The sequence below is a fragment of the Microtus oregoni genome, unplaced genomic scaffold (assembly GCF_018167655.1).
Source record: "Microtus oregoni isolate MIOR12 unplaced genomic scaffold, Mior012 000226F_ref0000253, whole genome shotgun sequence".
Lineage (NCBI taxonomy): Eukaryota > Metazoa > Chordata > Mammalia > Rodentia > Cricetidae > Microtus > Microtus oregoni.
In genome coordinates this window covers 125,720-140,843 of record NW_024544893.1, presented here as the reverse complement: position 1 = coordinate 140,843, position 15,124 = coordinate 125,720, and the positions used below count along the sequence as shown (strand labels likewise).

The window sequence follows — 15,124 nt, the reverse complement described above, 5'->3', positions numbered from 1 at the left end:
TGTGCATGCTCCCTCAGCCTCCATCCACGTCTGTGATTTTCCACATCTCCATCCCCCAGCAGAAGCCTACAAGAAGCAGGCACTGCATTTTCCCTTAGTCATGACCTTGAAGGAAAAACCAAAAAGCAAGAAGCTTCTCATTCCCTCCCACACACAGCTGTGCTTGAGTTTGGCCCCTCACACCATGCTGGGTTGGAAACTTCAGGCCTGGAGTTTGTCAGACACGCTCCTCTTGTACCCTGGGGAGGAGTTTGGGACACAAGGTGCACCCCTCTTCTACACCCGACCCCAGTCTCTTCCTGCTGAGACTGAACTAGGTCTGAGCACTGAGAAAAGAGGCTCCGGTTCATCTAGTCCCCAACTGCAGCCGCTGGGCTGTTTAGCAAGGGCAGGCCTTTGGAGACAGTGAGAGAGGAATCCTAGCCTTGTAGACAGCTGACAGGGATGTAGGTCTTAGAGAGGGACTCGGGGTCCTGAGGTTGTACTGGGAGTCCGGAGAGTCAACTGGTCCATTCTGGAAAGAATCACAGCAGTCTCCCCACTCCCAGCTCCAGTTCTAGATTCTCCTCAAGGCCCAAAGGAGTCAGTCAGCTATGCCAGGAAAAGCCATTACCCTGACAGACTCCCCCACCTGCTAAAAGCTTCCTCCTCCGCCCCCAACCCCTTCCCCTGGGCCTTCCTCCCCTCTTCCCTTCATCTCACTCACCTACCCTGACCACCTCTTAGTTAGGCTGAGGAGACTTAACTCTTTGTGGTCCTAAGGGAAAGCTCTGTCTAACTTCCGCCATCTTTTAACATCTGACTTGTTCCTGCAAAATCCCTTGAGCTTGGATGGAGGAGGAGAGGACAGGAGCTGGAGGGGGAAGACGGGCTGTCAAGGAACAGGTCACGGGTTCCGATCTCAGACCTGTCGCTGCCATTCTCACGGCCTTGGTTTTGTATTTTCCTACACATCGAGTCACTTGAAAATCCCTAAGAGGCCCCCAGAGATGAACCAGTGTGGGAGCAGGTGTGTGACATGTGGCTTGTAGGAGGGCCTGCCTGCCTTCCTGCGTGTCCTCAGTGCACCCACATCTCCACGACCGCTGTGCTGTCTTCCTCTGCCTCTGTCAGGGGTACAGAGTCCCAGTGCAGGAGGCCAAGGTGACTCTGCATTTACATCGGTGTGGCGTACTGGTGGCAAAGCCCGTGAGCACTCTAGTCTCTGGCTTTGCAGGTGCAACTATCAAGAGAGAGGATAGAAGTGCAGAATGGCAGGAAGAGCTCATATGGCACCCCTCAGTCAGCCATGATCACAGAGACAGGGCAAAGGGACAGAGAGGGATGCACCAGACCTCCTCTGCTGGGTGTGTGGTGTAGCTCTGCTCCTACAGGCTGGGTCAGGGACTGCTCATCCCTACAGCAGCACCATTTACAGCCTGATACAACACAAGGATATTAACTCTTTCCTTGAGCCGTTTAATGGCTCTGGATCTCAGGCTACTCAGCTCCTGCACCCATAGGCTGCACTGAGCTACAGAGAACCCCGGCTCCTGCCTCACCCGCAAGCCTGCCCCTAGAGCCTGAGAGCTCAAGGGCCAGGAAGCTTCCTCTTCTGCCCTGTGCCCAGCACCCTGTGTCCACCCCAGGGTTCTGAACACAGTGGGAAGGGAAATAGTATACCACACTGAGAGGGCTCAGAGCTGAGGCATCTGGGCCAGCCTGCGACTCTGGGCCACACACTTAGAGAAATGAAAGCCAGGAACGAGCAGCCTAGAGGGGTGGCATTGGGCCAACTGTTATCCAGAAGCAACCTCCCATAGAACAGACCTCCAGAGAAGAGGGTCCAGATGGGGTCCCGGCATAGATGCACCTGCCAGGATCCCTCTTTGGCAAGGGGAAGGAAATCGGATAGGCGTGGCATCTGCCATGCTTTCACTTTGAACTTCCGGCTCCTGCACCTTAAGTAAAGGCCTCCGTAGTGGTCAGCAAGATGGGGTGGTCACCAAACAGAACAGCTGAGGGGAGAAGCATTGAGCCCAGGATGGCATGTGAGTCTACATGGGGAGAGCTGCCCACTTTCTGTCTACCCTCTGCCAGTGGAGCCCAGGAAGGGGTCACAGCAGGCAGGAAGGCTCCTAACTCAACCACCCCTCCTCTCCAGAAAAACCACATCAGAGGAAGCCACCGCTCACAGCCCCAAAGCAGTGACCTCTGTGGCCTCAGAACCCACCAGAACACCCATCTGGGGGGACACAGTGAAAGTGGAGGTCCAGGCAGAGGATACAGGACAAGAAGGTGAGGCTGGGGGCTTGGGGCTGGGGGCTGGCGTGCGGGAGGGGCAGTGAACACAGCTCTACCCCCTTGGAAGGCAAAAGCGGGCTCCTCCCAACACAGCTGGAGATCACCTGAGCACCTCCCTGGGCTCCGATAAAAGCATTTGAAAAAGACAATCATAATCCCATCACGCCTCATCACCCCCAGCCTGCTGGAAAAATGAGTTGTTCCACATAAATGAATTTTCCAGACAGTGTGAGCTTATCGTTTTTTATGGCGGTTGTTATTATTTTCATGGTTGTTATTACTGCCACGTCCCATAGAAACGCCACTTTATAGTTTTGTAGCATGTCCCCACGCATCCATCATTAGAGTCACCACCTCCTAAGAGGAGCTATGCTACTTAGAAGAGAACACTAAGGCTTAGGGAATTTAAATAACACAAATCCTGAGTGGATCTTTATCCCCAGCTTGTCTTCCCTTGGTCCTAGACCAGACACTCGCAAGTGTGCCCTGTTGTTTCTCACTGTGAGACCATCTAGTGTCTACCCTCAAGTGAGAGGTTAGGCTGGGCATATTGAAGTACTGACTGCTGATGCCAGAACTGATTGGAAACACTGGCACTGGGCAGCCTGGGCGCAATGGCGCTGGGCAGCCTGGGAGCACTGACTCTGGGAAGCCTGGGAGCACTGACTCTGGGAAGCCTGGGAGCACTAACGGCACAGAGCAGAGGTCCCTTGCCACATCCCTGGACACAGCTAGTCAGATCAGCAGCCTTACTTCTTGCAGATGGCTCTAGAAGAGACAGCAGGCTTTAGTGTCCTTGTTCACCTCCCAGAACCAAGAGTTGACTATCATGAGACCGTGGGAGGGAAACACCCACAAGGAGAAGCTAGCTGCAGGCAGGCAGGGGAACAGTTTCCTTTCTGGAAAGGGGGAAGTGGAGCTGTGGGGATGGTTTGAGAAGGTATGGAACAGAAGCAAAAACATCCCTGGGATTTCACAGATACACATGTGTGCTTGTACACGCACACTTTGCAAGGACCTGTGTGCTGGCTTGTGTGTTTCTGTGAATGCCATTGCATAATACTGTTGTCTGTGCTGTAGTCTCCCTACCCCATGAGCTCTCTCTCTCTCTCTCTCTCTCTGTGTGTGTGTGTGTGTGTGTGTGTGTGTGTGTGTGTAAGGAAGCTAGTAGGGATGGTAGGTGGCCCCTGCCTTCTGCCATGCACAGCTGGAATAAAATGAGGGAGGACGTGACAAGGTCAGTGGTCTTGAGTCTTTTGTGTAGCCAGAGCAGGACTAATTGCAGGAGAGATGGGAGGGGCAGGAGGGTGAGGAGGCCACACGAATTAGACAATATTGGCAGGCACCTCTTTGCAGACTAAAGTCGCTTGTTGGAACCCAGTTGGAACTGGTTGCTGTGGTGATATCTACAGCGGAGGTAGGGAATTGGGGGCCAGGCCAAGAGGCAAGAGGATTGGGTGGGAGAGGAGGCTTGAGGACATGTTGATGAAAAGCAAAGGGGGGTTTTAGACCCTGGATCAAGGCCAAAGTGGGCGGGTAACCAAAATGGCTTGTTGGCCACACAAAAGGAGTGGTGGGAAGCAGAAGGGCTCAGTGCCCAAACAGGAAGCTTATGAAGCCTGTTTGAAACAAGAAGACATGAGCATGGAAGGAATGGTTGTCCATCCCCCCAGTTACAGCTCAGGCCCAGTTTCTTACAAAAATAGAGCGTCCCAAGACAGGCAGAGATATAGGGTCTCATAAATTCCAATTGGTTTGGGGGACTCAGAGTCCATGGGGAGTGGGTGTGTGTTTACAGCTTCCTTGGCTGGGACTGCAGATTCTCCTCAGATCTGTTCAGGGATGGGTGATTGTGTGGAGAGCTGCAGATGGTTAACAAGGGTAAACTGGTGAGAGCCAGGGTGAGGGATATGCAGTCCTCATTCATAAGTCCTTCCTCAGAAATCTTAGAAATTGGATAAGATTTCTTTCTTTTCTGTTTGGTTATTTAAAGTATTAATGTTATACAGAAGCCCAGAGGGGATAAATGACTTCCTAGAGGCCAGAAAGTAAATTAGCACCTTAGCAAAAGAACCCAGACTTTCTTTCTGGGTCCAGATCCCATGCAGCCCACTCTTGGCAAGTGGCTTCCCCTCTCTGTGCATTCAGGGTACCTGTAAGGAAGACTTAGAAAGAATAGCTTCCTACCCTCTTGTCACCCCACTGCAGGTGGGAGGGGTGCACAGGCCTGGGGCAGCAGCTGTTCATGGCACTCAAACGTCCTCTAAGGAAGGGCACCCCTCAAACAAACTCCTTGTCCTTTCTTGTCCATTTTTCTCTGTATCTCTTTAGATTTCCCTTCTTCCAGCTCCATCTTCTCTCCCCCATCCCTTTATCCTTCTCCTCTTTCCTCATTCCCCACCTCTTCTTCTAAAAAACAATCACAGATTTCCAAGAATGGGGAAAATGAATAATCTAGCCTCCTTGCCACCATTTCCCAGCTGTGGGATGTTGGTCCAGTTCCATGCCCCCTTTGAATGCCACTGCTCATATTTTAGAGAGAAAGGTGATGGTACTTGTTATAAGAATTCATAGGAATTCTAGCTGGGGAATTTTTAGCATTGTGCCTGGAACACAGCAGGTGCTCATGAGTGGGTACCGTGATCATTTCCAGGATTCTGGCTTTCTCCTTAAAGTTTGTCCTGATTTTAGGAGACAATGTTGTCTCTGGGAAATGTTTACTAAATGGTGTGCTGATCTTCATTCTAATTTCTTTGGAGCAGAGCTGGAAAAAATGGCTTAGTGTTTAAAAGCACTTGTTGCTATTGCAGAGTACCTAGACTCAGTTCCCAGAAGGCACACGGAAGCTCACATCTGTTTGTAACTCCATGACTTAGAGTTTCTATTGCTGTGAAGAGACACTGTGACCATGGAAACTCTTAAAGAGGAAAACATTTAATTGGGGTGGCTTGCTACAGTTTTAGAAGTTTAGTCCATTATCATCATGGTGGGAGATGGTGGCGTACAGGCAGACATGGTGCTGGAGAAGGAGCTGAGAATTCTATATCTTGATCCAAAGGCAACAGGAAGTGAACTGAGACAGTGGGCATGGCTTGAACATATATGAGACCTCACAACCTGCCTCTACAGTGACAGACTTCCTCCAAAGCCAAACCTACTCCAACAAAGCCACACCTCCTAGTAGGCCACTCCCTGTGAGCTTATGGTGGGTGATTACATTCAAACTACCAAGTTCTACTCACTGATCCCCATAAGCTTGTAACAATATCATGATGCAAATGCATTTAGTCCAACTTCAAAAGTACCTATAGTCTATCACAGTCTCAACAATGTTTTAATGTCCAAAGTTCAAAGTCTCTTCTGAAATTCATGCAATTTCTTAACTGTAATCACCTATAAAATCAAAATAAAAAAAAAACAGATCACAAACTTCCAACATATAATGGCACAGGATATACATTACCATTCTAAAACATAGGAAAGGACCATAGTGAGGAAATACTAGACCAAAGCAAGACCGAACACTAGCTGGACAAATTCCAAACTCTGCTTCTCCGTGTCTGATGTCAAAGCGCTCTTCAGATCTCAACTCCATTCTCTGTCTCTGTCTCTCTCTGTCTCTCTGTCTCTGTCTCTCTCTCTCTGTCTCTCTCTCTGGCTGGTTCCACTCCCTAGTAGCAGTTTTCCTCAACAGGTATCCCACAGCTCTGGCATCTCCAACATCTTGGGATCTCCAAGGCAATCCAGGCTTCAACTTTATAGCTTCACACAATGGCCTCTCTAGGTCTCCATTCAAGACACCCCTGGCACATGTCTGACCTCAACAGCTTTCCTAACTTGCTGAGGAGTAATGGAGAATATCCTATTACCTCTTCCTTCTATCCTTAAAGCCAGAACCACAGGGCAGAAGCTGCTAAGTTCTGATGCCTGCTGGGGCTAGAATATGCCCCCCCCTGTTCAATTACATCTTGACCAGCTTTCTGTCTTCCTTTACTCCCTAGGCTTGGTTGTCCTGAAACTGGATCTGTAGACCAGGCAGGCCTCCCACACTGAGATCTGCCAGCCTCTGCCTTCTGAGTGCTGGGATTAAAGGTGTGAACCACCATACCCAGTTCTAAGCTTTTCTTTATCCCTTTTCACAAGTTGGAAGCTTAACTGGGTGGGATCTTGCCCTGAGGTCACCACTCCCTTTATTCCATGCCTTAATCTGATTTATCTCCTTGAACACAGGATTTAGCTCCACTCTACTTCCTGGTGCCCCTTTTCTCAATCTGTTCATTTTGAATTTTCATTTGCCCAACTTGCTCCTTTTCATTATAAATCTTCGTTAGAGTTACCACTAATAACCACACAACAGACTCTATGCTAGGCTGTTTTGAGATTTCCTCTGCCAATGGAATTCATCTAAAACTCTTCACCTTAGATTCAGGCAGACTTTTTGGACAAGGGCGAAAAACAGTCACATTCTTCACCAAAATATAATAAGATCAATCTCTAGGCTACATATTGCTATTATTATTCTCCTCTGAGACATCTTGAGCTAGTTCATCAAATCACACTCAGCACCACTGTCTTCCATGCTCCTACTAGGATGGCCCATTCAGCAACACTTAAAACATTCAACTGCTTTTCTAATCCACAGTCACAAGGTCTATATTCTTTCAAATAAAACCATTGTCAGGTCTCTCACAGTAATACCCCAGTACCTGTATTCTGTTGTAGTTCGGGTTTCTATTGCTGTAAAGAGACAATATGACCACAACAGCTTTTATAGGGGAAAATATTTAATTGGGGTGGCTTACAGTTCAGGGGTTTAGTCCATTATCACCATGGTGGGACATGGTGGCATGCAGGTAGACATGGTACTGGAGAAGGAGCTGAGAGTTCTACATCTTCTTCCAAAGGCAACAGGAAGTAAACTGAGACACTGGGCATGGTTCAAGCATAAATGAAACCTCAAAACCTGCCTTCACAGTAACACACTTCCTCCAACAAGGCATACCTATTCCAACAAAGCCACACCTCCTAATAGTGCCACTCCATATGAGCTTATGGGGCAGTTGCATTCAAACTACCGCACCACACTCCAGTCCCAGGGAATCTGATTCCCTCTCTGGCCTTTGCAGGCACAAGGCTATCACATGGTGCACATGCAGTCATGTAGGCAAACACTCCCACACAGAAAGTGAAAATGAAAATAAAATTAAACTTCCCAAAAGTACTGAATTTACTTGGAGTAAGCTTCTTTAATTATTTGTTTTTATTTTATGAGTTTGAGCAGTTTGTCTGCCTGCATGTCTATGCACCATATGCATGCAGTGCCTATGGAGGCCAGAAGGGGATGTGAGATCTGGACCTGGAGTTACCAGTGTTGTTAGTTGCCTTGTGGGTTCTGGAAATTGAACCCAGGTCATCTGGAGAGCTGCCAGTACTCTTGATGCTGAGCCATCTCTCTAGCCCCATGAAGTAGACTTTTCCTGGTTCTTATATTGAGCATTTTCTTGAATAGATTGTTGTTCTTGACTGAGCCTCTCTTTCCCTACCTAAAACATACAGGACACACGCCTTCCCAGTGGGAGTGTTTCTGACCAAGGGGTCTCAGTCCTGCAGAGGGCGCTATTACCGTTGGCCTGTAACACTATGCTTACATATGTCTATTGCCTTGTAGGACTGAACTTGGTCATATGTGGCCATTCTTGGGTCAGAGGTTCTTCACATTTGGAGGTTCTCACAGTACATGACATGGAGCCTTGCCCTGGATAGAAATGCAAATAGTGCCTGGGGGTTTTTATACACATGTATGTTTCCCACATGTCCATGTGTCATGTGACTTTCCCCAGGAAAACAAATGTGTTTATCCCATGTGGTGTACCACGACAAACTAATGATTCCTCTCAAGTCTAGCTTGATGGACCAGAAAATTTATTTAGGTTACTTCAAGAAAGGAGCTACTATATTAGTCTCCTTCCCCATCACTGTGATAAAACATTGACCAAAAACAACTTGGGGAAGAAAGGGTTTATTTGACTTACAGGTTATAGTCCATCAGGGGAAACCAAGGCAGGAAGTAGCTTAGAGCAAAAATTAACAGAAGAATTTTGTTTACTGGCTTGCCCACTACTTTTCTTATACAGACCGGGCCCGTCTGACTAAGGATGGCACCGCCCACAGTGGACTGGGCTCCCTGCATCAATTAATAGTTAAGAAAATGGCCCAAAGACATGCCTACAGTTCAGTCTGATGGAGTCAATTCCCCACTTGGTGGTCCTTCTTCCCACATGACTCTAGTTTGTGCCTACTTGACAAAATCCAGCCAGTACAGTCACAGGAGCATGGGGGCTCGGAGGCAGCAAAATCACTGGAAAGCTCACCCTCAGCTGGGGAGGCAACTCACAAAAGCAGCATCAGTGTGTGTGTGTGTGTGTGTGTGTGTGTGTGTGTGTGTGTGTGTGGAGTAGATTCTGGCACAGCTTGCAGGCAGCTCCACCAGAGAATCTCCTTTTACCAGTAATTGTTGACTGCTATTATCATCGGGAGGGGGATTGTGAATTTTGTAATTTTCTGAGCCTTTCCATTTCATGGTTTTCCTGAGTTTTGTGAGCCTCCCTCCCTGCTCCAGAAGGGAGTGTTTACTTCTATGAAAAAGCTACCCAAGGAAAGGCCTACATTCCTCCATGCGTTCCAACATCTGTCTGTCTCCACAATGTCCCTTGCCTCTCGCTGTCTCCCATCACTGGGAAAGCTCTTTCCCCACCCTCCACTCTCTCCAGATGTCATCCTCAAGGTGATGGACAACAACAAGAAAGAGGAGCTGGTGTCCTATACAATCCCCATTAAATACCTACGTGTCTTCCACCCATACCACTTTGAGTTTAAGAAGGTAAGCCTAAGCAAGCCCCAGGCTCAGCCTAACCTCTGCCTGGCTAGGAGAGATCTGATGGGGAAGTGCTTTGGTGTTCCCAAATGTTCTCTGAGAATAGAGTGGAGGGTGGGCCCAGGCCATGTTCCTCCCAAGCCAGAGATGTGGAGTATAAATTTGGTAGGCAAAACATTCTCCAGAATGAACCCTGTCAGGGGGACAACTGAATACCAACCTGGAGTAGAAATTCCAGCCTCTCAACCTTGGACTAGACTCCTTACTGCTGATTGGTGAAGGGGAAGATCCACTCTCATTGATCAAGCATTATATTAAGTACCTACTGAGTGCCTGGTCCTGGACCACAAAGGAGTAGAAGCATCACCTTGCTCTCCTCCAACAAGCACTCCAGAACTTTTCCTTTCAAAGGAGAGGACAACAGGAGATAAGATTGTCTGGGTTCCTTCCCAGGTCTGCCACTCCCTAGCTGTATACCCATAGGAGGCCACTTTACTCCAGTCCTCCATTACTCCATAGCGAAGGCAAGACATGGCACCTCTAGACAGGCTCTGGTGTGGTAATGGGTGAAGTGCCAGCACATGGGAAGAACTCAGCATAGGTAGTTCCCATCCTTTCTCCTTCCCTCAGGCCTTGGCACTCACCTTTCTGCCAAGCAACTCTTCTACTATGATGCCAGAGATCTTTATCTTCCCTGGGTTCCAGGACTACAGAAGGGGAACCAGGGCAGGCAGGAAAGCAAACCTCTTCCCCAAGAGACCCTGGAGGTAGCCCTAGATCTGTCTCTGCCAGCCCCTAGCCCCCCCAGCCCTCTGTCCACCTACATCGCAGGCCTCCTTATCACATTTTCACCCAGAGAGCAGGCAGCAGTAGTGTCTGCGAGGGCAATGAAATATTCAAACGGAAAAGGGGAGATTTATTGACCGATCTTCTTGGAAGGGCTCCCAGGGACCATGAGCTTTAATTACAGCTGGAGTCCCAGTGGTGCAATGATAAGCAAGTGTCCGCACAGGGCTGGATTTATGACCAGGTTCTGCCCCTTAGACATGCTCCTTCCTATGTTTCTTCTGTCTCCATCCTGTCTTCACCCCACGCAGTCTGAGAATGCTGATGAAGACACTGCCAAGACCCGCCTCTATGCCACCGTGGTTCGGAAGGGCAACTTGCTACCCCGCTACATTGGCTGTGACCATACCGCTCTGGAGGTACCAGCACTGGGGGGACTGTGGGGACAAGTGGAGCCCTTGATTGCCTCCAATTGGCCTTAGAGTATGGACCAGAGGTGTCTAGGGAAGAAATCAACAAGGACAAAAGCGATGAGACCTTTCCAAATTAGCCAGCAAGACGGCTCAGTGGGTAAAGTGTTCGCGTGCAAACCTGATGACCTAAGTTCAGTCCCTGAAATATACACAGAGAACTGACTCCATAAGGTTGTCCTGTGGCCTACACTCACACAAATATACACATGCATGCATGCATGCACCATGCACAAGCACCCCTCCCACAGACAAACATACCATACACACAATTAGAATAATTTTTTTAAAAAAAATATTTAAAACATAAACAACAAAATAGCCAGAATGTGTGAAGACGATCCCTGATTGGGACAAAAGTACCCTGGTCTCTCCTTCCTGTAACTGCCCTTGGAAGGAGGAAAAAGGGGCCGAGTGGCAGCTGTGTTTCTCATGTGCCTGTGTATTTCAGGGAGCAACAGTAGGCTCCCTTGGATTTTGCACTCCCAGGAGCAAGGAAAAGCCCATCTTCCATATCCTGGTCCAGTCCCTGGCTGTGTTCAGGTCTGTTCTCTCCTGTTGGGGTAAGGACCCATGACCTAGGGCTTACGACTGCCAGACAAAACCTGCCATCTCCCTGGCCCTTCCTGAACTCGGCTGGTCTACTGCTTGAGTGTTCACAGCCTCTTTCACCCACTCATCCTCCAACAGCTATTTATACACCATCAGTCACCCTCAGCCACTGGGCAGACCGAGCACAAGCCAAACCATAATATCTCACCTTTCAGCCCAGCGACAGCTTCGGGAGGAATGACGGATGCTTGAGGCAGGCACGGCCCAGGCTCCTGGGCCCTGAGCCTCTCCCTAAGCCACAGATGCCTCTGTGCGACCCACGGGACTTTGACACTAGCCTTCTCCTACCCCAGCAGATCTGATCTGACCCCTTGCCATGGGGCGCCATGAGTCTGGTAGGGCAATAACTGATCTCGAATCCCATGTCACATCTGGGGACACTGAGACCCACAGGAGTCTGATATAAGAGCCCAGAGATCCTGCACAACATCTCTGCTTCTCCCACAGCCACCCCTTGGGAGTCAGCAGGCATCTCTTCCCTTTCTTCTGTCTAGCCCCTTTCTAAGACAGCCAATTACTCCAGCATATGAAACAAGGAAAAGTAAAGTCAAGGTGGCTTTGCTGTCCCCAACTTTCATCCAGGAAGGGGCCACACCGCCAGGACTGCCGAGCTGCCCCACTCCTGCCTTAATCTCTGCCTTGTCTAGTAGAGTCTGAGCTACCCTGCCGCCAGCAGCCCATCCACCCACTCCCCTGTTGCAGTACAGACCTTCCTCCCGAATATGTCACAGTTACAGCCACAGGAACACCCGTCTGTTACTGATGATAGACCAGGAGACACGGTGGGAAAAGAAATTGCTTCAGCTACTCGCCAGACGATCAGGAGCAGGTGTCCGGGTACCAGTGTCTCATTCACCCCTGGCCAGAGTCAGCACACAGCAAGCGTAAATTGTCCATCCCCTCCAGACACACCTGCACCATCCCCTTCGGCCCGCATACCTGTCAGAGTTCTTGTGAGCAACAGGGCATGACGGCTCTGCGCTGACATCAGAGGCTCACTGAGGCTCAGCTGAGAGCCAAAAGGCTCTAAGGAAGTGGTGGGGGGCACAAGTCACAAGCCTTCACCTGTTTACTCCTCTCTTCTACAGGTCTTGGTTCAGGGAGTCAATGAGCCCCTGGTCAACAACCCCAGCCCTATGGTGGTGATTGCTCGGGTGGTTCCCAGCTATACTGAGTTTAAGTAAGTGGGTACAGGTTAGGAGGGAGGGGAGGGCAGAGGGCTGGGATGGGGAAAACTTCCCCTCACCTAAGTTCCCTCAAAGCTCCCCACACACCTTGACTTGAGGCTCTAGTGAGCTTCCCATAGCAAACTTTGCCTTTCTCTTCCAGAAGACCCAAGCCCTGGAAGGGGAAAGTGGGGATCTCTCCTAAGATTTTTGAGCGTATAGAGCCTAAAGAACAGGAAGGAGCTGGTATTAAGAAGCCCAAGAGAGGCCCCTTTTCCTGCCCAGGAGCACCTCTGCCCCCACAACAAACAAGCCTGCCATCCTAGGCTTACCACGCCTTGGTCCCCTTTCCCTGTCAGGCTCAAGGCTTCATTCAGGATCCTGCTGCTGGTGGTCCCCAGTGGATGACATAAGGCCACCTTGGAACTTTAGTCCTGCGAGGAGGGTCCTCTCTCGGCCTCCTGGAGGAGTCTGTGGTCTCCACTGTTCCCAGATCTCCCTTAGAGTCACAATCTCAGGAATGGATCCAGATAGTTTGACCAATGAAGCCCAAAGAGGGGAACATTCTTCAGGCGACGTGTGTGCTCTGGGCCAGCACCCCTCCTGGAGTCAGCTGTCACTACTGTCCAAGCTGACTTCATGACTACCTACAGCTCTGAGTGTTTAGACCCTAAAAGCCCCACTTTCTTACTAGAGGAATAACCACTAACGTCCCACTGCAGTGATAATACCCCACTGCACCCAAACTGCAGGCCTGTGTGCACGTTCCCCCACAGGCTCTTCACCAGGTAAGCATAAGCCAGGATTCCCACAGGTCAGGAACAATTCTGATAAAGACTTCCAAAGATGAGGTGGGGAAGGTAAGGCCCCTTTTAAAGATGGTAAAGCTGACTGGCTCTGATATAGCCAAGGTCATCTCAAGTCACTGCTGAGGGAGCCTAAGAGCTACCCTTGTCATCTCCAGACCAAAATTAGCCTTCCCAAGGCTTGGGCCAGAGATCACCAGCTTGTTTGTTACAAGGCTTAAAGAAGGTGGCCACTGCACTCACCCCTTCACCTTAACCCAGTGGATGTGAGTCCCAGCTGCCAGGCTGGCCACAGGTCAGAGAGTCTCCAACTCCTGTCTCCTTGCCTCTCCAGGGCCAACCAGACCAGACGGGACCCTGCTTCTGTGGGGCTGCCCCTCACCCAGATCTCCTTCCCTATTTCATCACCAATGAACTTTGATGTGCCTCGGGTCAGCCAGAATGGGTATCCTCAGGTATGGCTCCTTCCCAGCCACGGCCTCTCACTGAAGTACACGAGTAACCGACACATTCCTTCATCATGACATCAGGCGGCAGCTCAGCTGATGCTGCGAGGTATTTGCTGCATCTCACTGCTGCCCAGGATCCGCTCCTGTGTGCTGCACAGAACCTGCCCTCGGGACTCCTGGAGATACTAAACATCCACCCAGATCATGTCTAATCTAGTAACAAGCCAATGGGGACTGTCAGAGCTAAGGAAAGCAGAAAAGATGAGACACAAAGAACAAAGTATGGATTCCACCTGTCGTGGGGCACCTCAAATCAACAGTCATAGGGACAAAAGGCACAATAGTGTTATCAAGGGTTGGGGAGATGAGAGAACAGGGTTTGTGGTCTGTGGGTGTGGAACACTTAGGATGATGTGTGAACATGCATGTTTGTGTATGCATGTGTGTGCACGTGTGTGTGTGTGTGTGTGTGTGTGTGTAACAGAGGTCAACGTGCAGTGTTTTCACTTGATTGTTTTCATAGTTTTTAAATTTGGGATGTGTTGTGTGTTCACATGCCACAGAACAAGTATAGAAGTCAAAGGTTCAACGTGCAGGACCCTGTTCTCTCCTTCCACCATATGGGTCCCAAGGATCGAACTCAGGTCATCCGTCTTGGCAGCCAGCACCTTTACCCACTGAACTCTCTTGAGAGCCCTTCTTCCCCTTATTTTTTGAGACTGTCTCAGTGAATCTGGAGCTCACTGACTCAGCTAGACTGACTGGGGACCCGCCTGTCTCTGCCTCTCCGTGCTGGGATTCCAGAAGCTCACCCCCTTGCCTAGCTTTTTTCATATGTGTGCTGAGGACAGAACTCAGATCTTTAGCAAGGTCTTCAGAGAACTGGTCATTTTCTCAGCCTCCATAATACCTTTTTAAGGAGAGAAATGGAATGCCGATGTCTGGATGGTTAGGGAAGGCAAGTCATGACCCTTCACCTTGTTTTTGAGACAGGGTCTCTCCATCTGCCTGCTTTACCCTCCCAGCCCTAGTAAAACAGGCACGTGTCACTACGCCAACTCAGTCATCACTTTCTAGGCTTTTTTTTTCCTTTTCAATTCATTATCAATGCATTAATAATGAGGGGGCAACCATACCACAACACACACATAGAGGTCAGAGGACAGCTTTGTGGAACTGGCTTTATATAGGTTCCAGAGATCACACTCAGGTGGCTAGCCTTAACAGAAAGTCTCTTTAGTGCTGAGTCATTTCACCAGCCCATTGGTCTTGATGTTTTGTTATGAAAGGGCTGGTCCAGAGCAGTGAAAACACCTATATTGTATAGTATATAGTATAACCCAAGATGTCGTGAGTGCTGGGAATGGGCAGGAAGGTATTTGCTTAAATATGTTGGAGAAGGGGTACACAGGACCCAGGAAATGGCCAGATTGACCTCCTGTAGACTGTATGCCACTCGGAGCTTGCTGTACATGATGAAGGAAGCTTGGAAGACAGGGGGTTCTTGGAAGTCCCTCCTGTCATCAGTCCACTAAAATTAGAACGAGACACTCAATTGGAGCCCTAGCTTTCATGTAAAGGCAGACATTTAAAGAAGGTTCAGACACAGGCAGGAGTGATGGTAGGCAGGGAAGGGTGGGATAAAGGGGGGGATCATGGGGACAGCTTCAAAATCAAA

General features: G+C 49.5%; 1 protein-coding gene across 1 annotated transcript in view; it reads left to right on the top strand.

The window, feature by feature from the left end:
• The window catches only part of Ccdc33 (coiled-coil domain containing 33), a 98,350-nt gene that overhangs the window by 33,497 nt on the left and 49,729 nt on the right, over positions 1-15,124 (top strand). The window contains 4 exon segments of the mRNA XM_041647752.1: positions 2,144-2,277; positions 9,054-9,163; positions 12,114-12,205; positions 13,332-13,452. Coding sequence (XP_041503686.1) covers positions 2,144-2,277; positions 9,054-9,163; positions 12,114-12,205; positions 13,332-13,452 — 457 coding nt within the window.